This window comes from Chelonia mydas, chromosome 3, assembly GCF_015237465.2.
Source record: "Chelonia mydas isolate rCheMyd1 chromosome 3, rCheMyd1.pri.v2, whole genome shotgun sequence".
Taxonomy (NCBI): domain Eukaryota; kingdom Metazoa; phylum Chordata; order Testudines; family Cheloniidae; genus Chelonia; species Chelonia mydas.
This window is the reverse complement of record NC_057851.1, coordinates 3,326,897-3,354,774: the sequence shown is the minus strand read 5'-3', so window position 1 is coordinate 3,354,774 and position 27,878 is coordinate 3,326,897. Positions and strand designations below refer to the sequence as shown.

Genomic DNA, 27,878 nt, shown 5'->3' with positions numbered 1-27,878 from the left:
GATTATTGGACCCATCACATGAGTTTTTGGCTGCTCACTCATGACTTTTTCACTCTTGGGCCTGGCAGTACAGGACCGAGCACGTTCCCAAATCCCTTTCCCCCACGAAAGCAGTTGGGCAGTGCTGCAGATGAACATCTCTTGACACAGCAGCTCCCCTCACAAAAAAAACAAGAGCCTTGTCAAAGTGTCTAGATGGTCTCACACCTCTCAATCTATTTATTTTGATGACATGGCCGTGCCTGAGGGCCAGCTGAGAACAGGTACCTAGTGTGCCAGCCACTGAACAAAAGAGAGTACAAGACAGTCCCTGCCCTGAAGAACTAACCATTTAAATAGACCAGCCCTGTGGGAACGGGGCAGAAACTACAAGCGCAGTGAAGATTTGCAAAATGCCCTTAGTGCCATATTATTTTTTTTATTTTTTTAATTCTTTGGGTGGGATTTAGTTAGAGTTGGGATTCTCTCTGAGATCTTTTCCACTCAGCTTACCCAGAACGCCTGGTCCAGTTCAGGGAGACACTTCTTCCAGCTCTCTGGGATCCAAACCCTCTGTTCAAATGTGGACTTGTTATTGAGGTTTCTTTATTGGCATTTCATAAAGCTACACCTGAGGTGGGGTCTTTGCCATTGGTTTCCATGGAACCAGGATTTTTCCTAGTACAATGTAAAACCTTTTTATTACTATCCTCTCACTGGTTGGAGTGAGGCTCCCCACAGGCATGCAGGAGGGTTCTTTGAATGGGTCTCACATCTATTGCTGGCCTTTGTCTTGGATTTTGAGGGCCAAAGGCATCACTAAGATCCTAGTAGTCCTTTGGTGTCAGTGCTGTTACAGCAGCAGTGAATTTGGATGCATTGTCCCATACACTGGATGCCAGATCAATGCAAGTTGCACTACTACCATACCATTTACACCTGGTTTTTGACCAGTAGCCACCCAACCTGTAACCTTGACCACCATTTATACCTTCACTGAGCCTGCCGCAGACACGTCCATTTACCCCAAGTTGCATTTGGCCCAACAGCAACATAGGAAACAAAATTAGGAGCCTTTAGCAAATGGAACAGTGCCTGTGTCCTCAACTGGTTTCATAGGACAACGTGTCCCTGATAATCTGCAGCTGCCAGTGAAGTTGTAAAACTCAAAGTCCGTTTGCAGGTAGTTCCCTGCTTGGAAAAAGGCTGCAGCTACAGGGGGGATGGGTCCCACCCAGTGAGATTCTCCCCTGCCAGCGGGGCAGGCTCAGGCCCTCAGCACCACTTACCCTCCACCTCCGGTGTTCACCCTCTTGGGCTGCCTCAGCGTCTCCCCACAGCTCTGGAAATGCCGCCGGGTAACCCAGGGCCGAAGGAACAGCCCCACAGTTCTGAGATAGGGAGAGCCATGCCTGAGGCTGGCATCTCTGTAAAATCTCTTCCAGCTGGCTTCCAGGCCAGGCTCAGTCAGTGTGTCTTACTGGGGCCCCTCTCCACAGGATCCCTGCCCACCCGTTGCTGCTACCTAGGGTGACCAGGTGTCTGGTTTTGGACTGGAACACCCAGTTGAAATGGGATCCTGGAGGCTCCGGTCAGCACCACTGATTGGACCATTGACTGTCCAGTTGGTGGTGCCACGCAGCAGGACTGGCAGGCTCCCTGCTAGCCTCCACGCCATGCAGCTCCCAAGAAGCAGCTGGCATGTATCTTCTAGATGTTTGCAAACATCTAGAAGATAATAAGGTGATAAGTAACAGTCAGCATGGACTTGTCAAGAACAAATCATGTCAAACCAACCTGATAGTTTTCTTTGCCAGAGTAACAAGCCTTGTAGATAGGGGGGAAGCGGTAGATGTGGTATATCTTGACTTTAGTAAGGCTTTTGATACAGTCTCGCATGACCTTCTCATAAACAAACTAGGGAAATACAACCTAGATGGAGCTACTGTAAGGTGAACATAAGAACATAAGAACGGCCATACTGGTCAGACCAAACGTCCATCTAGCCCAGTATCCTGTCTTCTGACAGTGGCCAGTGCCAGGTGCCCCAGAGGGAATGAACAGAACAAATCATCAAGTGATCCATCCCCTATCGCTCATTCCCAGCCTCTGGCAAACATGTATGCCAAAGGCTAGGGACACCATCACTGCCCATCCTGGCTAATAGCCATTGATGGACCTAGGCTCCATGAATTTATGTAGTTCTTTTTTGATAGGTGGGTGCATAACTGGTTGGATAACCATTACCAGAGAGTAGTTATCAATGGTTCACAGTCATGCTGGAAGGGCATAATGAGTGGGGTTCTGCAGGGATCAGTTCTGGGTCCAGTTCTGTTCAATATCTTCATCAATTATTTAGATCATTGCAGAGAGAGTACAGTTATAAAGTTTGCGGATGATACCAACCTGGGAGGGGTTGCAAGTGCTTTGGAGGAGAGGAAGAAAATTCAAAATGATCTGGATAAACTGGAGAATCAGTCAGAGGTAAATAGGATAAATAGGAGTGCTGAAAGCAAGACACGAGAAGTAATTCTTCCCGCTCTACTCTGCGCTGATTAGGCCTCAACCAGCATATTGTGTCCAGTTCTGGGTGCCACATTTCAGGAAAGATGTGGACAAATTGGAGAAAGTCCAGAGAGGAGCAACAAAAATGATGAAAGGGCTAGAAAACAGGACCTATGAGGGAAGATTGAAAGAACTGGATTTGTTTAGTCTGAAAAAGAGAACGCTGAGAGGGGACATGATAACTATTTTCAAGGTTGTTACAAAGAGGAGGGAGAAAAATTGTTCTCCTTAACCTCTGAGGAGAGGACAAGAAGCAATGGGCTTAAACTGCAGCAAGGGCGGTTTAGGTTGGACATTAGGAAAAACTTCCTAACTGTCAGGGTGGTTAAACACTGGAATAAATTGCCTAGGGAGGTTGTAGAATCACCATCATTGGAGATTTTAAAGAGCAGGTTAGACAGACACCTGTCAGGGATGTTCTAAATGGTGCTTGGTCCTGCCATGAGTGCAGGGGACTGGACTTGATGGCCTCTCGAGGTCCCTTCGAGTCCTATGATTCTATGCCCGGCTTCTAGGCTTAGGGTTGGCCAGGGGACTCCGCGTGCTGCCCCCACCCCACGCCCAGAGGCGCAGCTCCCATTTGCCCACCGGGTTAGGGCAGGGGACGAACTAGCACCACTTGTGAGCGCTGAGAAGGTGGCTTTTGAGGGGTCGTGGCACGCGCTTCTCCCACTGCTGCCTGGCCCTCTTCTCCTCCTGTGGCTGGGCTCAAGCTGCGGCACATGCTTGTATCCTTTTATTTTATTTAAATTAAATTTTGTAATGTGGTGTTACGTCACTCTGGGTTCAGCTCTGGTGGCTACAGTTTCAAGCAGAGTGAAAGTCACTTCCATTACTTGCTTCAAATTTAGAGTCTCTAGGAACACATAAGGACCAAAGGTAGTGACCACATCGACATTCACCAATACAAGGCCTAATCTATTTTATGTTTTATTAAAGTTACAAGTAAAGTTATGATTACCCAAGCATATAGAAATTCTATGCACAAGTTACAAATATAGTTATACTCCTGTCCTTGACAATAGTGTTAGGGTCTGATGGGTCTCTCATAGTTTGATCATCAGTAGAGGGATGGTTCCTGCTGGAGTCTCCCAGAGGGAGCTCAGGTTTCCCATTCTGGGCATCCCCTTTTTATACTATAATTCTGTCTACACCTACATTCTGCACGTGTCCCTAAAAGTGTCCACCCTTTTTTCTCTTATTGGAATGTGTCCCCGAGAAACGTAAGGGACCCCAGTTTTCTATAGGCTGGGTAAGTTCCCTTTATTCTCATTAGCATTAACGCACAACCTGTATCCCACGATTAAGACACATGCCTGAGACAGATGTGCCTTTATGGTATTTTTATCATCTAATATTAATCTTTTGGGTAATTTTGCGCAGTATTATCACTTGGTACCTTTTTTCACCATAATCTTAGGGTATCGGGTTATTTTCCGGTCACTCATGTCATCATTTCTTGTCTCCAAGGCCTAAAACAGCTACCCTAAAGTCTTGCAGGCTTGAACCTGCAGGTTCTTGCGTGTCAGCTTGTCTTACTCATCTCTAGTACATAGTTCAGTATTTAAAGGACCTATCTTATACTTTTATAATCCTACAAATTAATTCTAATTACCATACAATGAATATATAGGATATCACATAATCATAACATCACACAATAAGTGAATAATAACTAAAATCATTGGCTACATGCCCCTGCAGCAACCCCAGGGTCTGTTGCCCCATCGCCAGCACCCAGGAGTTTGAGGTATGTATCCTCGTCTCTGAGTGCTGGGAATGGGGCTGCTGGAGGGGAGGGGAGGAGAATAAGACCCGGGCCGGCCCTGTGGGTGGGAGAGGGACCCGATTCAGGGGGCAGCTGGACAAGCAGCTGAGCCCGGTGACTTCTCAGGAGCAGGGGTGCCCCTCCCCGCCCCACTCCACTGCTGTGTGCGGCCACCACTGCTCCTGTCCCGTCCCCCGCCATTCAGACTGGGAGCATCCTCCTGTCTGCTGTGCAGGGGGTCGGGGGAGGCTGATGTCAGGTTGTCCCCTTCCCCCTGCCCGTGTGCCTGATTTCCCCTGAGCTGGGGTGACAGGACAGGAGGAATCTGTGCTGGGCAAGGAGCTGCTGGCACTGCAGCTGCTTGTGTCTGAACGAGCCCTCAGGCCCCTGACCAACCCTGAGCGCTTCCTTAAAGAGACAGAGTTGAGAAGTCAGTGTCCGGAGCTGCTGCTCTCCTGATGCAGCCCAAGCAGGGAAAATGACCTGGATGTAGGGAGCCATGACCTCACTCCTTGCCCCCTCCCCCCGCCTCACAGCCCCTTAGGGGGTCAGGGGAGCAGCAGTGCCAACCGCTCCATCACTGCACCCAGGTCAGTTTCCCCATGCGGGTTCAGGAAGGGGATGCCGAGGTTAGGGGCACAGGAGGGGGGTAGGGGTTGGGGTGAAGAGGGCACAGCGCAGGAGTTAAGGGTGCAGGGGTGGGAGTGAAGGGGATGCAGAGGTTAGGGGCACAGGAGGGGGGTAGGGGTTGGGGTGAAGAGGGCACAGCGCAGGGGTTAAGGGTGCAGGAGGGAGGTGCAGGGGTGGGAGTGAAGGGGGTGCAGGGATTAGGGGCACAGGAGGGGAGTGTAGGGATTTGGGGTGAAGAGGGAACAATGTAGGAGTTAGCGTGCAGGAGGGGCCAGGGGTTAGGGACAAAGGGGGCACAGTGCAGGGGTTAGGGGTGAAGGGAGGGTGGGGAGGCAATTGGGGTGAGGGCACGCCACGCCCATGGGGGCCAGGGGCACCAAAATGCAAGCTCGCCCAGGGTGCCATTTTCCCTAAGGCCAGCCCTGACACAAGACTGCCCATCTCAGGGCCCTCAGGTGACTCCTGCGCCACCTGCCTCCTAGGGCCCCGAGAAAGTGTATGTGTGACACCAACAGACCGCGGGGGGTGGCATCAAACCTGGGACCTCTGGAGCTTAGTGCATGAGCCTCTACTGCACGAGTTCAAAGGCTGTTATCTGAGGCTGTAGAGCAGACTCCTTTGCTCTCCTTCTCTCTCTCTCTAAGTGGTCTCAGTGCCACTAGATGGGACTGTTGCCGGCACCCAGGGCCGAGAGGCTGAACAACAGCTTGAGTTGGTTCGTTACCCGGTGTGCTACACCCAAGAATCACAACGGGGTGGAGAAGCAGAAAAGTTTATTTGAAGCTTCAAATAGGTACAGGGAGATTTGAATCTCAAATCCTGTACCCAGAGCAGGAAGTTACACAGGCTTTTATACATCCTTTTTCCCAGCATACCTATCCAATAGCAAGCTGCCCCAAGTATCCATATAGCCAGCCAATCCAGTTCCCAGCTAGTTCCCTGGTTCTCTGTATCATTTGTTAAACTATACATAAAGCTGCTTTATTCAGCATTGTTCTTCCATATCTGCCCTGTTTGGCCTTGCTTAGTTTCAGGCAGTCTGACTCTGCAGCATATTGTTGCAGATTCTCAGCAGAACTGCTGTGTGTGCCTCCAGGCGCGGGGGCCAAGGACACTTGGGCCTAGTACGCAGAGCTGCTGCGAGTGCCTCCAGGCGGGAGGGGGGGGGCCAAGGACACCTGGGCCTAGTGCGAGGGGGCTTCATCGACACTCGTGGTCTTCCATCTCCTCGAGTTACCTAGTGGCCATGCCCCAGTGTCCCCAACAACTCCCCCCTTTGAGAACACTCAACAACCTTGGCTCTGAGTTTTCTCACTTGGGCTACTTATTTCTTTACAATAGGACTTTGCATAAGCACTTTGCGATAGCCCTGAAGAGAATGACTTATTAACTTTTGCAAAAGGGCCCTAACACATGATACTGCACAGCATAATACCAGTAATACAAGCAATACAGGAAAGAGAACTTTCAATAGCAGGCTAAATAAACCACCAAGCCAAGATGACAAACCCCAGCCTGAAAACAAGGTTTGCAACCAATTGTTCTCTGGGGCAGTATAGGCAACCTGTCCTCCAGCTTGGGCATGGGCCTCAGCCTGTACCACCTTTTCATAGATCTCATAACTGCTATCATTTACCTATACACAACATCGGGGCCCGACGAGGGCACAAACCCCTCCTTGGGATGCCAAGAGATAGTCCAAAGCCAGCCTGTTTAGGAGGGAAAACGTTCTGAGCTGCTGTACCTCTTTATTTAATGTTTTTACTGCTGACCCTAAATCACTAACCGAGTCCTTTAACTTTAAGGCAACTTTCTCAAGTACCATTTGCAGCCTTACAGTATAGCAGCCTATGCATGCCATGGCTGGTCCGGAAACCAGTGGCGCTATTCCCAGTACAGAGCACCCTACAAGCTTCTTGGTTGTGAGGGGATTTTTTATATTGCCCTCCAATGCCGTAGTCAGTCGCCGCAGGGTCTTTTTTCGTGACTCAACAGAGGTGTCTTGGGCATTTTTAATCTTTCCTTTGGGCAGTGTGGCAGTTATTGACAGATGAGGAACTCCATGAGCTATATAACAGCTACCTGTCCAGTTGGCTGGCAGCACCTTGTAAGCCTTTTGGCCACATACAAAATAGTGACCCTGTAGGGCCCAGTAAGGACTGTTTCTTAAGGGGATTCCTGGGATACTTAAGGCTGCTTTTTCAAACAGTTTATATGCCCCTAGGGGGGCATCCCATCCTCCTGATTGGGTACAAGTGGGGGCGTTTCTAATTGTGCCGTTCAAATTACACTTGCCATAGGGACCACTACAAACCCACCATTGGCTTGCTACATTGGAGATATTAACTGGACGGCAAGTTATATTTTCAAACCTTTCTTTTGTGGTAAGAGTATTTGTAAGAGTTTCCCTAAAAGGGGAGGAACCATTAACACCCACACTGTTGACCTCCCCTGTTGGTCTTTATCCAGTACCCATCAGCCCACTGTGTAATAACACAGGAGCTTTTTCCCACAGGATGCCCATAGTGATCAGATTGGTTTCGGGTAAAACATAACACTCCCTCAGTGAGTACTGCAACTGAATACTCCTGGTCCTGATAGGTGGCTTGCTGTAAAGAGGTCTTATTCCAGAACGGCGAGTCCGTTCTTTCCTGCTCTTTGGTGGTGGCTAATTCTGCTAGGGTCAGGGGCAGCATGTCAAGGGGCATTCCCATTTGGGGGGACAGTGGAGTTGGAGCACATACCCAGCAATCAGTCTGATTTGTTAAAGTAGCAACAAGGTGCGCAAGCGAAACAAAGGAGTTATGCTCCTGATATGCACAGTTTGGAAATACCAATACAGAGAATAACAATGTTACCCAATTAATTATCACCAGAGTCTTCCCAACCCAGGGCTTCCAGTACCTGGGTGGGCCCATTTTAGCATTAAGGTGCCCGCTATTTGTGTCTTTTAAACAGTAGCTTTAGCCCGAGATTGTCACTAGATGAGGAGTCAGCAGGTTGGACGGTCCACTGTTCTGCTGACGAGGGGGCGGGTACTGCCTTCAGACGAGAGTGATGGATCCAGTTCTTGTGTCCCTCGATCTTTGCCGCTGTATGGGAGATCAGCAGGACAGTATAGGGTCCTTTCCACTTTTTCTGGAGAGGCTCGTCTTTCCAGGTGCGAACAAGCACAGAGTCACCGGGCTGTAAGGAGTGGGCGGGAGAGTCCAAGGGGAGAGGCTGGGAATCCTTGGTATACCTGTGAAGAGACAAGAGAACAGCAGACAGGGAACACATATGCTGTGACAAAAAAACCATTACCCAACTCCCATTCCCCTGACAGAACCGGGGTGCCATTCATAGGCCATGCCCTTCCAAACATAATTTCAAAGGGACTGAGCCCTAATCTACCCTTTGGGAGAATGCGGATACGGAGTAGGACGAGGGGCAAAGCATCAGGCCATCGCAGTGAGGCTTCTTGACACACTTTTGAGAGATGCCGTTTAAGGGTCTGATTGGTACGCTCCACTACCCCACTGGCTTGCGGTCTCCAGGGCGTATGGAGTTTTCAGGGGATCTGTAAGGCATGTGAGATGCTTTGAATGATTTTTGACGTGAAGTGTGTCCCGTTGTCAGATTCCATCCACAGGGGGAGTCCAAAGCGAGGAATGATCTCCTTAACAAACTTGAGGGCCACTGTTCTGGCAGTGCAGTTATGGCATGGGAAGGCTTCTGGCCATCCGCTGAACCGATCCACTATGACAAGGAGATATTTGAACCCTTGGGCCCAGGGAAACTCAGTAAAGTCTATTTGCCACACTTGTCCAGGGCCCGGAGTGGGTTCTAGGGCAGCTGGTGGCACAGGATGTCCCGGTCGGGGGTTATTCTTTTGGCAGACTAAGCAGTCCGCTTGTACCTGGGCAGCCAGGGGTCGGAGTCCGGAAGTGATAAAGTATTTTCCCATTAGCTGGATAAGTGCTTCCCTGCCAGCATGAGTGGTTTGACGTAGTTTCTGCAGCACTGGCCGGATTAGGCCCTTTGGTAAGAGGACCTTCCCCTCTGGGGAGCCATCCCTCCTTTTCCCGGAGACCAAGTTTGTCAGTTAGCTGTCTCTCCTCCCCAGAGTACTGAGGGGTTGGAAGCTCCCCTACTGATGGGATAAGGGCAGCATATGGGCGTTCTCAGTCTGAGGGGATGGCAGGGTGGCAGCATGCTTAGCCTCTCTATCTGCCCGGGCATTACCTCTGGCCACATCTTGATCCTCCCTTTGATGGGCTTTACAGTGTACCACCGCCACTTTCGAGGGAAGTTGTACGGCTTCTAGGAGCCGGAGGATTTGGGGCCCATACTTGACTGGGGAGCCTTGGGCTGTCAGCATTCCCCTTTGCTTCCATAGGACAGCATGAGCATGCAGCACACCAAAAGCATACTTTGAATCAGTAAAAATGTTGACCCGCTTTCCTTTTGACAGTTCAAGTGCACGGGTCAGGGCTATTAGCTCGGCAAGCTGGGCAGAGGTCCCAGCAGGCAAACCTTCAGCTTCCACGGTGTCATGAAGGGTCACAACAGCATAGCCCGCCCTCCTTTGTCCATCTATTACAGTACTGCTACCATCAGTGTACCACTCATAATTTGCATTTGGGAGGGGCACATCCTTTAAATCCGGACGGCTGGAGTACTGGGCATCTATGATCTCTAAACAGTCATGTTTCTGTTCCTCTGTTTCTGGCAAGAGAGTGGCTGGGTTAAGGGAGGGGCAAGGCTGTAAGGTGACTTCAGAGTTCTCTAACAGCTTAGCCTGGTACCCAGCAATCTGAGCCTGGGTGAGCCAAAGCCCTCCCTTTGCATCCAATACGGCTCGGACCATATGGGGAGTATAGATTTGCATAACCCCTCCCAATGTTAGCTTCTCGGCTTCCTCAAGCACTAGGGCAGTAGCTGCAACCGCCCGTAAACATGCCGGCCAACCCTTTGCAACCTGATCCAGTTGCTTAGAAAAATAAGCCACGGGACGTCTCCATGCTCCTAACAGCTGTGTGAGCACTCCTAGGGCCACCCCCCTTCATTCATGTACATACAACTGAAACGGCTTAGAGAGATCCGGCAGGCCCAGAGCCGGGGCTTCCATCAATTTTCTTTTCAGGATTTTAAATGCCCTGTCAGCCTCTGGGGTCCAACAGAAGGGGTCATGATCTGCTTCTTTTACACAGTCGTACAGGGGTTTAGCCCACAGTTCAAACTCTGGGATCCATATCCTGCAAAAGCCTGCCATACCCAGAAATGCCCTGAGCCGCTTACAGTTACTTGGGGAGGAACTTGACAGATAGCTTCCTTTCTTTTGCTTGAAAGCTGACGCTCCCCTTGCCGTATGTGAAACCCGAGGTACCGTACCTCTGGGAGGGCAATTTGAGCCTTCCTCCATGCTACCCGATATCCCCGGAGTCCAATAAAATTCAGGAGGCTCATGGTGGCTTTAAGGCAGGGGGTTTGGCCCACAGTGGCAATTAACAAATCATCTACATACTGCAGAAGGAGAGCCTCCTCATTATCCCACTCCTCTAGGTCCCTGGTCGGAGCCTGGCCAAAGAGGGTGGGGGAGTTTTTAAATCCCTGGGCCAACACTGTCCAGCAAAGTTGCCTTTTAACCCTTTTTCCGTCCTCCCACTCGAAGGAGAAGATCTCCTGTGACGGGGTGGCAACTGGGATGGTAAAGAAAGCATCTTTCAGATCAAGGACTGAAAAATGGGTATACTGTCCCCCTATAGAAACCAATAAGGTATACGGGTTAGGGACAAGAGGGTGCAGAGTCTTAACCCGTTCATTGACTGCCCTTAGGTCCTGTACCAGCCGATACGTGCCATCAGGCTTCTGTACGGATAGAATGGGAGTGTTCCAGGCTGACTGACATTCCCAGAGAATACCATATATTAGGAATCGATCTATAGTTTCCTGTAAACCTTTTCTGGCTTCCCTCTTGATTGGATACTGTTTTACTTGCACTGGGCATTTCCCTGGTATGAGCTGAATAGTAATGGGAGTCTGGTGGGTGTCCTTTCCTGGAATCCCTGATGCCCACACGAGGGGGTACACCTCGTCTTCCCACGGGCTCCATTCTGGGGCTTGCATGGCTGAGGGCTCAACTGCAAGGGTCATGATCCATGCATTCTCAGGGGGTAAGGTAAGGGTTATTTCATCCTCAGTAAAATGCAGGGTGGCACCGAGGCGACAAAGTAGATCCCGTCCCAGCAGAGGTGTTGGACACTCAGGGAGGTATACCAGCTTGTGGGATATAGTCCTGTTTCCCAAAGCGCATTCCGCTGGGGCATACACTGGGCACTTGGTGTCCCTGCCTGTGGCTTCCACCACAGTAAGGGAATCTGCTATTGGCAACTGAAGAGGCTGATTTACGGCAGTTCGGGCCGCTCCAGAGTCCACTAAAAAATCTATTTCTGAGCTTCCCACCCGCATCTTTACTCGGGGTTCCGGGGATAGGGTGGTCCATCTCCCCTGACACCCCTATTCCTGCTCCGCCATTGCCATCATAGGGGAACCCCCCTTTTCTTTCCTCTTTGGGCACTCATTTTTTCAGTGTCCCTCCTGTCAACACAGGGCACACTGGTTGCGACCCAGTCGTCTCTCCTGCGGGCCCGGACGGTCGCGTCCACGGCCCCTTCCTCCCCGGCCACTTCTCTTAGTGCTGGCCTATACCGCTGTTACCATCAATCTCACTTGCTTTCTCTCCTTCTCTGTCTCTCAGACTATAAGCTCGGTTTGCAGTCTCTAAGATTTGTGCCATGGTCATGCCCATTAAATCCTCCTTTTTTTGTAACTTTCTCTTAATATCAGGGGCTGCTCTGCTCGTAAAAATTCCCTTAATAATTGACTCAGTTGCCTGATCATCGAGGTCTGCATTAGTGTTCTGTAGAATGGTGTCCCGAATATGCTGTAGAAAGGCCCCTGGGCTTTCTTTTAAATCCTGCATTACTTCATATGGCTTTGCCCAGTTATTATGTCGGACAGCCGAGTGACGGAGTCCATGCAAAAGCAACTCCTTATAGGAGGTAAGGCGGGTCATATCCCTTTCATCATTTGGATCCCACCTGTGGTCTGCTCGGGGGACTTACAAGGTGTGGGTGTAGGGGCCGAAGGGGACACCGGCTCTGCCATTACAGTGGGGGTGGGGGTCTGGGGACTAACATTAGCTGCTACCGAACCAGTCGGAGTCAGATTACAGTGCTGTAAAATATCTGGTCGAGTACATAAAGTCAGAAACAAATGCACATACATATATTCATTCCATTTACCCATTCACTGACAAAACAAAACTAATTGGAGGATCGTGTTGTAATTAATTGACCCTCCTGGTGGCCACCACTCCTGGTCCTCGAGTTGATATTGAGGCGAGTCAACTGTACAGAATCGCTTTAATTGGCTCTTAGTCATCGGATCTGCACCAAATACCTTCCAGTTTGCTAGAATGCACTCTAGGGGCGTACACCGTGCCCTAACCCCCGAGCTCTGTCCCTGTCCCATACCTAGAGGGTAACTCTGGGCGTCCCCAGGTTCCAACAGAGCATACAATCCGGATTTCAAACGGTTCCTACCTTATCCAAGGGACCGGTTCTTCACCGTGGCCTGCAGCTGCTCCTCCCCCATGTGTAAGGGACCGGTTCTTCACCGCCGTCCACAACTGCTTCTCCGCTATATGAGTGCGTTGCACCGTTGTGCCCTCCGGGGTCGATCAAATCGCGTCTCCTCCGAGGCCCCGGTGAACTCACCGGTGCGCACTGGGCGTCGGTTCTCGCCGCAATCCTCGACCTCCGGGAGGGGTCCGGGCAAGGCTAAATTGCAGCCTCTGGCCCACCCAGGGACACCAAAAGCTGTTGCCGGCACCTAGTGCCGAGAGGCTGAACAACAGCTTGAGTTGGTTCGTTACCCGGTGTGCTACACCCAATAATCACAACGGGGTGGAGAAACTGAAAAGTTTATTTGAAGCTTCAAATAGGTACAGGGAGATTTGAATCTCAAATCCTGTACCCAGAGCAGGAAGTTACACAGGCTTTTATACATCCTTTTTCCCAGCATACTTATCCAATAGCAAGCTGCCCCAAGTATCCATATAGCCAGCCAATCCAGTTCCCAGCTAGTTCCCTGGTTCTCTGTATCATTTGTTAAACTATACATAAAGCTGCTTTATTCAGCATTGTTCTTCCATATCTGCCCTGTGTGGCCTTGCTTAGTTTCAGGCAGTCTGACTCTGCAGCATATTGTTGCAGATTCTCAGCAGAACTGCTGTGTGTGCCTCCAGGCGGGGGGGCCAAGGACACTTGGGCCTAGTACGCAGAGCTGCTGCGAGTGCCTCCAGGCGGGAGGGGGGGGGCCAAGGACACCTGGGCCTAGTGCGAGGGGGCTTCATCGACACTCGTGGTCTTCCATCTCCTCGAGTTACCTAGTGGCCATGCCCCAGTGTCCCCAACAGGACAGAACCCCACACCCAGGAGGTGTGTGGGTTACACATGGAAAAAGAGTCTCTGTGTAGGCAGGTGTGTGCATCTCCCACAGTCAGACTGTTGCAGCTCCTGGCCTTCTCCTGTTGCCTGTTTGGGCCTTGCAGTGAAAATGAGCGAGTGAGCGAGGGTGAGCGAAGGAGGGAGAAGGGATGGAGTGAACAAGGTCAGGGCCTCCGGAAGGGACGGGACAGGGGGCAGGGCCTCTGGGAAGGGGCCGGGGAGAGGGTGGGTCAAGGGTGTTCAGTTTTTTGGAATTAGAAAATTGGCAACTTTACTGTTGTCCCATAAGTCCCACAGAGCCCTGCACCCAGCTGTGATGTCCGGCACACACAGCCCATCCCACACGTGGCTCGGTATATGAGTCCTAGGGCTTCCACTCTGAATTCAGCTTCTCTCCAGCTCCCTGCTTGCCATGTGGCTACTGCTTCGGCTTCTCTGCAGTCTCTGGCTCACCATTCAGCCGTCGCTTCCAAAGAGAGCCTGGACAATTCCCAGTCTAGGACCTTTCCCCTCCCTGGCCGGGAATAAGGGGATGTGCCATGGGGAGGGCACTGGTGGGAGCTATAGTCCTCTGCTTTGCTGATCCATCACAGAGCTCTCTGCTGGGTTCAGGGAGGCGAAGCAGGGAGCCCAGGGCCTTTCCTCTGCAGTTCAGGTGTGAGAAAATAGCTGTTCAAATTCAGTGTAGAAATCAGTGTTCACATGAGCTCAGCGGAGCAAAGCCAGGCCTGGGCCCAGGAGCAGGAGTGGTGGTGTTAAGGGGGCAGATGCTGGGCAGGCGGGTAGGGTGTGGGGCAGGCAGGGTTCGGGAACAGACGGGGGGTGGGTTCAGGAGCAGTCTGGGGAGATTAAACTGTCAGGAAGGGGTACCAGGGACAGGCTGCAAGGGCTAAGGGTGAGGTGCCGGAGATCTTGGTGCGGGACTGGCAGGGCTAAATGCGGGGAACAAGCAGCAGCTGAAAGAGCTACGGTTTGGGGGTGGGGGGGAGTGTCTTGTGTCCACAAGCCAGCTGTCAAGGCTGAGGATGGAGGCCTGGGGTCGGGTCGGGGTGGGTCAGCAGGGCTGAGGGGGATCCAGGTTAAGGAGAAGCTCAGGGGAGACAAATATGGGGGGGCACCTAGTTCAGGAGCAGACTGGGGGACAAATTGTGGGGGCAGGTACAGAGGAAGGTTGGCAGAGCTATGGGGGCCCTAAGTTCAGGAGCAGGTTGGGGAATGAAATGTTTTTGGGGTGGGGCTGGGTTTAGGATCAGGTCAGGGGATAAATAGGGGGAGGCTCCAGGTTCAAGAGGACGTTGTGGGGGGGGCATATGGGGAGAGCTGGGTTCAGAAGCAGGTTGGGGATAAATGTTGGGTGGGGGCTGGGTTTAAGGTCAGATCAGGAGGGAAAGGGGGGCGGGAGCTGCAGGACCAGAGTGGGACGGATCAATGTAAGGGGCCGGTGTTGGCGACAGGCCCAAGTTCAGGAATCTGGAGGGGTGAGACTAGGACTTGGTGGGCAAGGAGACTGGGTAACAACCTGCTACTGCTATCAGTTACCTCAAGTGGCAGAATTCTGTGCGGTGGATCTAAAGTTTCAACCCTGCTGATCACCTTGTGGCTGTCAATATGATGCCACATGATGGAACTTCTGGTTTTTCAGTTTCCTTTTTTAAAAATTTAGGAAATTACATGCAGGCACATACACAAATTATGTTAAAAGAACAGTATTGCCAACCCCAAATGTTCAAAAATCATGAGTCAGGCTCACCAAAAATCATGAGATTGGGTTTAAAATCATGAGCTAGATATGATGTTGTTTTTACTTGTTCTCTGCTTTTTGAGACTTTAGGGCGTATGGGGTTCACATTTTGGAGCTTTCTCCACAGCCACAAGGGCTAGAAACTTTATTTTCTTTAAGAATGACGGCTGAAATCATCACATATCTCTTGACTCCAAGAGCTGGGGCTTTAAGGAAAACAATGATTATCATGAGACTCATGACAAAATCATGGGAGTTGGAAACACTGGTCCCTTCTGGCCTTGGAATCTATGAATGTCTGTAAAGGTAGTAGAATCTGGCCCTGGATGGCAGTAGATCAGCGCTGATGAGCAGCCCTATAACAGAGAACAACGCCTGTGCACTGGAAATAAAATCTGGTTAACAAAGCAGATTTCAAGCTTCCAAGGAGTGTCTGGTGATTGCGCTGGCCGGAGCTGCAGGGTGAAGCACAGCAAAGTCACCTCGGTAGGAACCCTGGGAGGCATTGTGAAACACCTCCCAGAGCGCCTCCCCGGGCAGTGGGAACCCAGCTCCTCTGCTCTGTTAGAGAGTTCAGTGTGGGCTCTCCTTCATGGCTCAGGAGTCTTGCTGGCAGGGGTGGGCCCACGGCCCTTACCCTCCCCACCCCCTACTGCTGTGAGCATTGCTAGCTCCCTGTGCAGTCATTATTTTCAAGTGAGTGCAAGGACTGCAGTTGTGACTGGCTCCTTCCTGCAGGAGCACGGGGGGAGGGAAGGCTCCTCGCACCATCCATACTTGGGGCAGCTAGATACCCATGTCCTTTTAAAGCAACCATTTTCTCCTAGGAGCAGTTTGTACTTGTGTACCTGGTGAGCTTGCTTGTGCCAGTCTGATTTAAGTAATCCTTAACAATTGCGGACCCAACCCTATAAGATATTCAGTGCCTGCTGGGAGGTCCTGAGGGCTGTGTCCTGCTGAAGTAAGGCAGCAGTGGGGTAGGAGACAAGGAGGCGAGAGGCAGGATTTGGTCCTGCTTTTGAGCCTTGACAGAAACAGAACCTGGTTCTATGATTTTCTGCACCTGCAGAAGAAGTTACCGCTGTCAAAAGTTGCTTTAGCCCTTCAACAAACTCTGGTTCCAGGTGCTTAGATAATGATTTGCAGCCATTGAGTGCTCTGACTTTTTTAAAAACGTAGGCAGAGAACGTACTGTTTAACATAGTTTAATTTAAAACTCTGTTTAATATCTTGCAGTAAGTTTAGGCCTTAACATATATTGTAATACTTTCAAATATAATTTCAAGTAGGTTTATTTTTAAAAAGAAAAATATATTTAAATTAAACACAAAAAAATCCTTAATTTTATTTTATTTTTAAGTCATAATTTTTTATCCACCCTGGCTGTGGCAAAGTGTCACAGAGTAGCTCAGTGATACTCAGTCCGCGGCTTGCGAGCCACATGTGGCTATTTGAAGCATAGCCTGCGGCTCTTCAAGGCTCCCTCTGAGAGCACCGCGAACAGCTGATTCGTGGCACTCCTGGAGAGAGCAGGGCCGGATTAATGCAGGGGCTTTAAGGGCTGCAGGCCAGGGCCCTGGGCTAAGGGGGGCCAGCAAAAAGCTCTCCGGGCTGCCAAAAGTCCAGATCTTTTTGCGTAGGGTCCCCTTAACCCAGGACTACAGCCACTAAAGTCCCTGCATTAATCCAGCTGGCAGGGAGCGGGAGGTGGATCGGCGTGTTGCTGTTCCCCCTAGGGTGACTAGATAGCAAGTGTGAAAAATCGGGACAGAGGGTGGGGGGTAATAGGAGCCTATATTAGAAAAAGACCCAAAAATTGGGACTGTCCCTATAAAATTGGGACATGTGGTCACCCTAGTTCCCCACCCGACCCTCCCGCTGGCCTGGAGCTGCACGGCAATCAGGGGAAGCTCTGATGCTCCATCTGCGCACTGTCCTCGCTTGTTGGCACTGCCCCCGCAGAGCCCATCGGCTGGGAATTGCGGCCAATGGGAACTGCGGGGGCGGTGCTTGAAGGCAAGGGCAGTGCGTGGAGCCACCTGCCCCCCCCCCATGCGCCAACTGCTTCCAGGAGTGGCGGGGGGCCAGAGCAGGCAGGGAGCCTGTCTCAGCCCTGCTGCGTCACCAAACGAGAGCTGCCCAAGGTAAACACGCTGCATCCCAAGCCCCTGCCCCAGCCCTGAGCCCCATCCTGCACTGTAATTCCTGCCCAGACCCTGCACCCCAACCTCCTGCCCCAGCCCTGAGCCCCCTCCCGCACTCCAAACCCCTTGGCCTCAGCCTGGAGCCCCCTCCCGCACTCCAAAACCCTCATCCCCAAGAGCCCCCCCCAGTTGGAGCCCTCACTCCTCCCACACCCCAACCCTCTGCCCCAGCCTAGAGCCCCCTCCTGCATTCTGAACCACTCATGGAATAAATAAGTTAGCTGAACTTACATTTTCAATAAAACGAAAACTATTTGAAAATTTTAGTGTGTTTGGCTATATTTATGGTTATATATTTAATATTATTGTATGTGTGTGTTTGGTGGGGTGGTCCGCAGGGCATAGAGAAGTCATGTGGCTCTTTTGGTTAATGGTGGTTGCAAATGTGGCTCCCGAATCACATAACTGTGAATACCACTGGTGTAGCCCATCGTATATTATATAAGGCCGGGAGTGAAGCTGGCGGAGGGAGGGAGGGAGGGAGGCAGGGCTATCTTCATCGGAGTGTGATATTATTTTTCTACTCCATTTCACAGCCATGTCTATGGGAAAGGAAAAACCCAAGAATTCAGCGCAGGGAGATGCTGCCAAGGATGAACTAGCCAAGAGACTGGAAGCAGTGGGTCTGCGTGCAGAGTACTGGCTGCCTAAACTGCACAAACAACTTGGAGTTACCTCTGTCCAAGCCTTGAAACACCTGCGATATGAAGACTTCCTAAAGTTAGACATACAGCACACATGGGAAAAGCAGGCCCTCCAAGAACTACTTAAGACAGACAGCAAGGCAACAATGACACAGCTGCAGGAGCAGCGCTTGGAGATGCTAAAGAAGAGGCAGGAGCAGGCTAAGTCGGTGCTGAAGGAGCTAAAAGAAATGCAGGAGAAAGGCAGAAGCCGCCATGAGGAAGCTGTAAGAAAGAAAGAGGAGGAGCTGCAGGGAGTTATGGACATAGCCCCAGAGTATTGGGCACCACCTGAGAAGCGTTTGAAGGAAGTGATAGAGGATGTGCACAAACAATTAGACCTCCCAGAGGAGTCGGTGTCCCAGAGTGAGAATCTCCCTGACAAGGACCTTTTGAGATGGGCATCAGGAGGGCTGGCCCTGCAGGGCATTTACAAAACCAACAAGCTTGCAGAGATGGTGGAGAAGCGAGAGCAGCTCATAGACATCCCAGAAGGGTTTGAGCTCTTTGGTCCACAGCAAGGGCCGTTGTTTGAGAAGAAGGAGTTTTCATCTGCCGAAGCAGAGTCCTCATTCACCAGGACCATGGAAAAGCTGGGTTTCAGCATTAGCGTCACAGCCAAGGGTGGATATTGGGGGTTTAGTGCTGAAACCAGCACAGATTACAGCAGCTCTTCAGGGTCCGAACAAACCCACAGATCCCGCTCAGAACACACCTACATTTGCACCACCAAGTACAACTACATCCCACTGGCCTCATGCTACTTCCCCAAGGCTCAGCTTCGACTTTCCAGTGCAGCGCTGCAAGAGTTAAAAGAGATCGAGCAGCTTTTGAGTCACACCCCAGAGCCGGACAAGCTCAACATGCTGAAGAGCAGGGGCGGGAGTTTCTTCAACCGATTTGGGTCTCATGTAAACCAGGGCCCGCTTCACTTGGGTGGGATATTCTGGTGGAAAGCGTCTTCTGAGGGATTCCGGGCAGAGCAGCTGGACGAGGTGAAGAAACAAACATCTGATGCTCTCAGCTCTTTTGTTGGGGGCAGCTATAGTGGCATTGGTTGGAGTGTTGCCGCTGGTGTTACTGCATCAAAATCAGGTTCTGAAGCCTCATTTCAGGGCACAGATAGAAAACAAATCCAAACAGAAATTCAGCTGTTTGTGACCCAGACAGGAGGCCCATCTGAGATACGTTCTCTCACCCAATGGCAATCTGGGCTTATGACTAGTAACAAAACCTGGAGTGTCATTGACCGAGGCTTTCAGCTAATTCCTGTGTGGGAGATAGTCCTGTCCAATCACAGACAAGATTTTAGTGATGTTCATCAAGTCAGCAGCAGCCTCAGAGATGCCTACGAAGTCCTAACTAACCAAAGCGTCGGTACTTTGTTTGGAGAGGGATTAGTCAGTGCAGTGGATGAGGCCAGATCATTCTTAGAGGAAATGAAGACCTGGGAAGTCACTGGGGATGAAGAGCAGCTAGTGACACTGAACAATTTCAAACAAAAGCTGACTGCAAAAACTAAGAACTACAGTACATGGATTAACATTTGCCTGTCGGATAAGGTGCTTCAAGATTTCCTGGAAAATACAGTTTCGCTGTGCAAAGATTTGCCTGCACAAAATACTGAATACACCAAATCTCTACTGCGCTGCCTTCTGGACCCTCATGTCTATTCAGTTAAGAATTTCCCCAAATCTTCTTCCATTATGCAGTGGATCTTTCATGAAGAAAAAAAGCAGCAAAAAAATACCTCTCTCTCTGAATTTGCTGATTTTACTCAAGTCCTACAGGAAATGAAGAATTACATACAGGAAGTTACTTATGACCATATGTCCTCTGCAGCAGCAGTGCAAGAAGCAAAGGTAAAGGCCACCTTAAATGTGAGCTTAGCTTTGTCTTCCTTTCTGCAGGCTCTACGGGAGAGAGAGCAGACAGATATCGAGCTGTTATTCCACTCCATTGCAGCCAGCGCAGGATACCGGGTGGACAGTCACACTTTTCAGTATCTCCTCGGGTGCCCAGAAATTAACTTCATATTGCAGGAAATGCAAACAGCACAGGAGGAATATTTGACGCTTAGGGCTCAGGATGTTTCCAGAGCTCAGGCTTTCCTGCTGTTGGTGGGTCTGACTGTAACATTTGAATGTAAAGACATGTCTCCAGAGGAAAAGAACAGACGTTTAGCTTTTATGAAACATCAAATGGGCAACTCATTGTCCAATGAAATGTCAAATGTCCTTAAAAAGCACAGGGCATGCAGTGATTGGGACATACTGGAAACAGACCTGAATTGCCTCAAAAATGGGGACTTTGAAGCCACAAATGATGAGTTGAAGAAACAGGGTATAATAAAAGAATTAGAAGGCATCTGCCGAGGAACAAAACCTTCAAATCAACCAAAATCAAAACCTGAAGTGAAATCCAGCAATGTTAAAATGTATGAAGCTATTGAAAACCAAGAGTTTCTCAATTTACTGAAGAGACTTGGACTTGAAAGTTGCTATCCAAGGAAAATGGGGACAGCAGACTTCCATGTCATTTACAAGACCTCTTTACATGACAGCCAGCCCAGCACAGAATGTGAGCTGCCATTTTACTTTTTGCAAAAGCTGTTGATGGTGGACTATCGGGTAAGATACCTCATTTACAAAGATGACATAAAATCTAAACAAGGAACAACAAATACACTGACCACCCTAGAAAATGAGAGTGGATCCTCAGATACATTTGATGACTTTTTTAATGATATCAGTCATGGAACCAATGAATCTGTTACAGATCAGGCACACATACACCCAATGGACATCCAGATGGCAATTTTTCATTGTGCAGATGATTTCATGAGACAATATCTTTCAACAAAGCTCGCTTTCTGCCAGTTTGCACTCCCACTTCTGGTGCCAAATCCTTGTACTTCACAAATAGAATTCCCTCTTTGGTCCCTTAGCCAAGTGACAAAGAGCTGGAAGGGTGCTGAGAAATCAGGAAGGGAGACTAGGTTTAAAAATTATAAAAAATTGATTTATCAGGCAGCTATGCCCATGGTGTCCTTCATACGGATTGGTCATTCTTCTTCTTCTTCAAAATCCCAGATCCTGAATGCTCTGCTGAGTAATCACAAACATGACATCTTTTTCCACCGTCATTGTAAAGGCAGCAGCAAAGATTGTCTCCTGATGAAAGGGGTTGTGGAAATCTTCTGGTATTGTCCAGGTGGGAGAGACGGTGACAGATTTGACAACTGCATCGCATTCACTAATCTGCATGGAGATGCAAGGCAGCATGAACAACAGGTCAAATTTTTACAGGAAATTTCTTCTGTTAATGTGGTTCTCATATCAGATGTTGATCAAAATGATAAGAGAGACGTGAAAATTATACATGACCTCTGGAAATCTCAAAAACCTTTGATCTGTCTTTTTGCTGAAAAAGAGAACATTGTTGCTGGCAAATCCAGACAGAACATAAAAATAGCCATCAAAAACAGAAATGAAGCAGAATTAATAGATGAACTGATGACAACAATCAGGGATTTACTAGCAGGTTCAAACATAACTTGCAGTCTTGAGAACAGTGCAAATATTGCTCGCCAGCAAGGTTTCGTCATTGATGAAGATGAAGAAGAGTGCACGAAAGCCAAGACAATGGCACAGTTTCTGATGACACTCTTGAACAAGACTAATTTATATGAGATAAAGTCAAAACTGTTGCCTCTGCAAGGAGAATTGTGGCACAAGTGGTGTCAAAAGGACAAGGAACTTACCCGCTTGCAGGAGAAAAGAAACAGAAGCATTGAGCAGCACCGGAGCCAAGTTGAGTCAGAAAAGCATGCAATACGAAGCAATCAGTTAAAAAGAGCATTCCCTCTCAATGATCTAATGAAGTCAGTGCTTGAATTTCTCCAGTCACATCCAGAAGCCACCAAAAAATATTTCCTGCAGTGGATGAAAGTATTTATGGATGACTTGTCCTCTGATTGCCTTGCAGAACTTCACCAAAAATACCACAGATTGTGGTCTCAAATCCTGGAAATAAAGAAAAAAGGAGAATATGATGGCTCGAAAAATGCTTTGCTAAATAAATTAGAAACACTCTCAAATACGATAATTGATTCTACAATTGGCCTTGAACACATTTTGAGAGAGGTAGCTCAGATTTATGAGGCTCTGGATTCAATGAAACAACAGGATGAATGTTTTCTTGCACTACCTCAAATTGCAGCTGACCTGATGGTTTCAGGTTATCCCATTGAGCTGATGGATGGTGATGCGTCATACGTGCCATTAAAATGGGTTGGAGCAGTTTTGGACAAATTAATTGAGAAGTTAGGAGATGAAAAAGTGTTTGTTCTTTCAGTGCTTGGCACCCAGAGCACTGGAAAGTCAACATTGCTAAATGCCATGTTTGGTCTTCAGTTTAGTGTCAGTTCAGGGAGATGCACCAGAGGAGCATTCATGCAACTGATGGAACTTGAGGAGAACCTCAAACAGGATTTGAACTTTAGTTATATACTAGTCGTTGATACAGAAGGGCTCCGGGCTATGGAGATGGCTAATAAACGGTCATTTAATCATGATAATGAGCTAGCCACCTTCGTTATTGGTATTGGTAATATGACTGTGATAAATATTTTTGGTGAAAACCCTTCAGAAATGCAAGATATCCTGCAGATCGCTATCCAGGCATTTCTGAGAATGAAGCAAGTAAAGCTCTCCCCAAGCTGTTTGTTTGTGCACCAGAATGTTGGAGAAATAACTGCAAAAGAACAGAATATGGAAGGACAAAGACGCTTCCAGGAAAAACTAGATGAAATGACTGTTACAGCAGCTCAGCAAGAGTTCTGTGATGTAACTTGCTTTAGTGATGTTATCCGATTTGATGTGAACACCCACATTCATTACTTTGCTCACCTCTGGGAAGGGAACCCACCAATGGCACCTCCAAACCCCAGCTACAGCCAAAATGTGCAGGAACTAAAAAGCAAGGTTCTCTTGGGTGCCAAAAAAGAATCTCAGGGCAGTGTTTTAAGGCTGTCAGGTTTAAAAGTCCGCATTAGTGATCTGTGGAATGCTTTGTTAAATGAAAATTTTATTTTCAGCTTCAAGAATACACTGGAGATTGCAACGTACAAGAAGCTAGAAATAAAGTTTAGCCAATGGACCTGGCAGTTGAGAAGTCACGTACTAGATTTGCAAATGAAACTTACGAATCGAATTAGGAATGGAGAAGTGCACTCGGTCACCAAAGGAAACCTTGAAGAGCAAATTCAAGGAAATTATGGTGTCATAATGGAGGACCTAGAAAAGTATTTCAGTGAAGACAAAGACTCTGAAATGTTGATTCAGTGGAAAGGAAGTACTGAACTGAAACTGAGAGATCTGAAAGAGTCACTCATTGTTGAAACTAAGAGGAAGTCTGAAGAACTTATTGAACTAAAGAAGAACCAAAGCAAACTGGATGAAAAGAAGTCAGAATATGAAAATGAGCTTCTGAAAAGAAGCAAAGAGTTGGCTCTGTCTTTAAAAGGCCAGGAACTAGGTGAAGCAGAACTGAGAGCGAACTTTAACTCGTTGTGGATCGAGTGGGTGACTGAAGTGGCTTCAAATGCTCCACAGGCTGAAGAGTCTGATATTAATGTTGATGTAGAAAATATCCTTCTAGAGCATTTTAAAGAGACTAATTTATTAGTAAAAATTAAGGATTTCCCAAAAAAGAATACGTTTTCTGTTGATTTTTCTAAACATATCAGCATGAAGAAAAAAATGTTCCTTTTCAGGCACAGTTTAGATGAATGCGACAAAAGCAACATTCAGCAAGTTACTGATGGCATCATTCAGGCTGTCAAAGCAAACATTGACGAGAAAGAGCAGCAGAAAATGGATTACAATCAAAGTTACATTTATGAAATATTGCGGGAAGTAAGGCGAGGTACAGAATCATCTGCACCCAATGACTCAAAATACATATTTAATGATGACTACAAGATAGATTTATCCTTGTATCTGTGTAAAATGGCAGCAGAAAGATTTAAAAACATGCACACAGCATTTAAAAAAGCAAATGATCCAACCATCTATCTGGAAACTAAGAGAGAAGATTTCTTTAAATGTTTTCAGATTTCCTGTCAAGGAGCCACATCCATCACAACATTTGCTGATTTCTTATGCACCAAGCTTTCTAAAGCTCTCCGCCAGGCAGTCTATGACAAGACTGCCATTGATGTAGCCAATGAGATGCAGTCTAACCATCCTGCCCTCAATGCCAGTAGATTCAAACTAGAAATCTATATTCTGAAATCCCTGGCAGAGGAAGAAAACTTTGAGAAATACAGGCAGTACATTCATTTCCCAAAGGACTTTTTTGAGAACTTTATCAAGAAGTGTGTTGATGATTATTGTTTAGACAAGAAAGATCAAAGATTGAAGAATTTATTGAATTTTTCCCTTGATTGTTTCCAGATTCTTGTTCATGCAGCTATTCGTGACTCAACTAAAGTTGTCAAAGACAGAAGTGGCAATGTATCCTTATGGTTAGATGAATTTTGCAGAAGACTGGGAGATGTCTTAGACCTTCCCAGAAGTGATCTGAAAAGCATTGAACATCAGGAGACGACAGATATAGAATTTCTTAAGGAAGCAATGAGTAAAGCATTGGATCCTGTGCTAGAAAATCTGAAAAAAGACTTTGCTGTCATTGACAGGGAGCCATTTAAAAAAAAACCACACAAAATATTAGCTGAACAGCTCTGTGGGTGCTGGGAGCCGTGTCCCTTTTGCAAAGCTCTTTGCACAAATACCATATTGAACCATGATGGAGATCACAGTCTTTCTTTCCATCGTCCTCAAGCTACAGCTGGCATCCACTGGCATAAAACAAATCATCTAGTTACTGACATTTGTTCAAGTCTTGTCGCAAGTAATTGCTCATTAGTGCTGGGTGAAGACCGTAAAATTCCATACAAGAATTATCGGGATGCAGGACCTCGTTATTCCAAATGGAGCATCACACCTGACACCTCTGTGCAGTCTTACTGGAAATGGTTTGTGTGTCATTTCAGGGCAGAGCTAGAGATACGGCACTGTGGGAAATTTGAAGGCAGAGGGGAGATCCCTTCTCAGTGGAAACAAATTACGAAAAAGGATGTCCTCTCTGAGCTGGAAAAGGAGTTCTAAGTTAGTCAGAATGAAAGATTCTAAACCTGATAGCAAATTCATTGTTCTAGTTTGAAAGTGTATGAAACAACTGTGTTTTCAAATATTATTCTTGTATTTTGATTTAGGAAGATAATCATCCAAGGTAAACTATATTTAATCTCTCATAGAACTCAGAGAAATATAAGACTATTCATATCAGTGTACAGTAGTGAAGTTGCCTCATTATAACGTCAGAGCCCTGTAGCTTTCCCAACTACAGTGATACAATTCACCTGCCTGTGTGTTAGCGTATAAAGAAAAAAATTCCCTGCTGTGAGCATATTATGAAAGATTAACTCGCTCAGCAAGAAATAGCCAGATGAAGAGCAAAGAAAGGCATTAGTAAATACCATTTTTATAAAAGGTTATGATCTGATGCCAATTTCCCTGTGAGAATTATCTTTGACTTTAACCCAACAAAAGCAGGATATTAAAAAAAAACCCTGGAAGACCTAAAACACAATGGTGGGATGGCATCAGACACCTGTCCCTTACTGGCAGCCTACTTCAGAACGTGCCAGATTTGGTTCACGACAGAACATCGTAGAGGCACATAACACATTTGGTGGGCTCCATCATGCCCAGACAGCATGAGAGCTAACTAAAGTGCAGACGTATTTAATGTACACTGCCATGTTCGATTTTAAATGCACAATCTGGGTACGGTTACATTATGGTCAACAGTTTTTTTTAATTTTATAATATTCTGGTATCATAGAATCATAGAAGATTAGGGTTGGAAGAGACCTCAGGAGGTCATCTAGTCCAATCCCCTGCTCAAAGCCCAACTAAATCATCCCAGCCAGGGCTTTGGCAAGCCAGGCCTTAAAACCTCTACGGATGGAGATTCCACCACCTCCCTAGGGAACCCATTCCAGCGCTTCACCACCCTCCTAGTGAAATAGTGTTTCCTAATATCCAACCTAGACCTCCCCCACTGCAACTTGAGACCATTGCTCCTTGTTCTGTATATCTGGATAGAGAAGTATTTTGTATGCAAGAACCATTTACTTTAACATTAAATTCCAGTTTTTCATCATTGAAGTATGGGAGTCTTGTTTATCTAAACTTGTAATAGCTGCAGTTAGCAGAAAGTGTGTGTGTCTATTTGTTGACCTATGACCCTGCCACATCTTGTGAGTGACTTTATGCTTTGCTATAGGCAGAATGACGTTATAGCCGTATAAAATTGATGGGTGTATATTGCTTATTGGCTTGGAATGTGCATTGGGGCAAGTAGGTGAACATAACTGACCGGTTTATTAAGCTTGCTATGCTTACAGGCCTGATGTATTGGTGTGAGGCCTTGTGGCAGTAGTTATGTTAAAGGTGGAATTTTAGATTAAATGAGAACCGCAGAACACAAATTCTGCCCTCTCATTCTGGGAAGTTAAACAAATGATCATGAAAGGGCCAGTACACGGCAGGGAGTTTTGGGGAGCGTTAGCAACCTGGTTGCTGTGCAGTAACTAGGAAGTTGGACTGCATTTATGTATTGGAATTATTACGAGATTATTAAGAAATGAATGAGGTAGCTTACTAATATTAATGATTAAGTTGTAGTTATGAAAACCCAAAAGGCCACGTATGGATAATAGGCAGGTATCAATCTTATCTTATTATGGTCACGGAAGGTGGTCAATATAGTTATATATCCAATAAGTCACAAAAGGTGGAATATAAAAGATCCTGTTTATTGCCCTGTTTTGGGTTCTCTTGGACTCTTGAACTTGTATCAGCTGGATCTGTGGCCTTCTGAGGTGCTCCGCTAACTGATTCTTCATCCCTGTAATCCTAGCTTTTAGATTGTACTTATGAAATGTGTTCATTAGCCCTGCAGCTTGGGGTACATGGGTTGCTTATTTCAACAGGCTTGTGCTGACTAGTAATTTTGTGTAGTACAATTATTTGGTGTCTTTGTAAGGTTATAATTGAACCTAGGCAGCTCTACTGCAGATCACATCAATCCCTTAATGAAAGAGAGGAGCTTCTGGGAGAAACTTCTGTGTAGCTCATTTTGGGAAAGAACCTGTGTTAATTGTTAAAACATACGCATGATGCTCAATTAAACATTATCAATGTGAAAAAATGATACCGTGTCATCATTTATTAGGGCTACGTAGTCATTCTATACAATTTCTCAACCACATGCTTACAAGATAGACAGAAAGAACCGGAAATATGAAAAGCTGTGTTTAGCTAGAAAGACTATCACTACATTTCTGTCTCATACGTTTTCTTCATTCTCCATAAAAATTACATCCTTGAAATAAAACAGGTTTCTATCAAACGGACCTTACCAAAATCCTAGGCCTCAAACTCACTTTTCCATTTAATTACAAATAAAATATCCAAACTGCTCTTCGGAGCTACTGACCGCTAGATAGTAGGAGGCTCACACTCATGACCCATCGGATCTCAGTTGCTAGATCCCAAGACAGCCCCTAACTCAATCACCCATTGTACCGATTCCCATCAAATCTATCTGAACACCAAGCAAAGGCAGCCGGCTTGCATGGAATGGCCAAATTCTGAGAGATGAGGCGCACCTGCAGCGCGCATTGAAATCAATGGCTGGGAGGCTGCGGTTACTAGGAGTTTGGCCCTTGTGAAGTGTAAAGAC

General features: G+C 47.6%; 1 protein-coding gene across 2 annotated transcripts in view; it reads left to right on the top strand.

Moving 5' to 3' along the window:
• Positions 1 to 27,337, top strand: part of LOC102940965 (interferon-induced very large GTPase 1-like) — a 40,201-nt gene extending 12,864 nt beyond the window's left edge. The window contains exons 1-2 of one of the 2 annotated variants that reach the window (XM_043542015.1): positions 15,524 to 15,661; positions 17,916 to 27,337. In XM_043542015.1, the coding sequence (XP_043397950.1) occupies positions 17,918 to 25,234 (7,317 nt within the window). In that variant the 5' untranslated portion in view covers positions 15,524 to 15,661; positions 17,916 to 17,917 and the 3' untranslated portion in view covers positions 25,235 to 27,337. Of the gene's footprint in view, positions 1 to 15,523; positions 15,662 to 17,915 lie in introns of those variants that run through there. The other variant, XM_037893734.2, reaches the window with a different exon arrangement.
• The last annotated feature ends 541 nt before the right edge of the window (positions 27,338 to 27,878 follow it).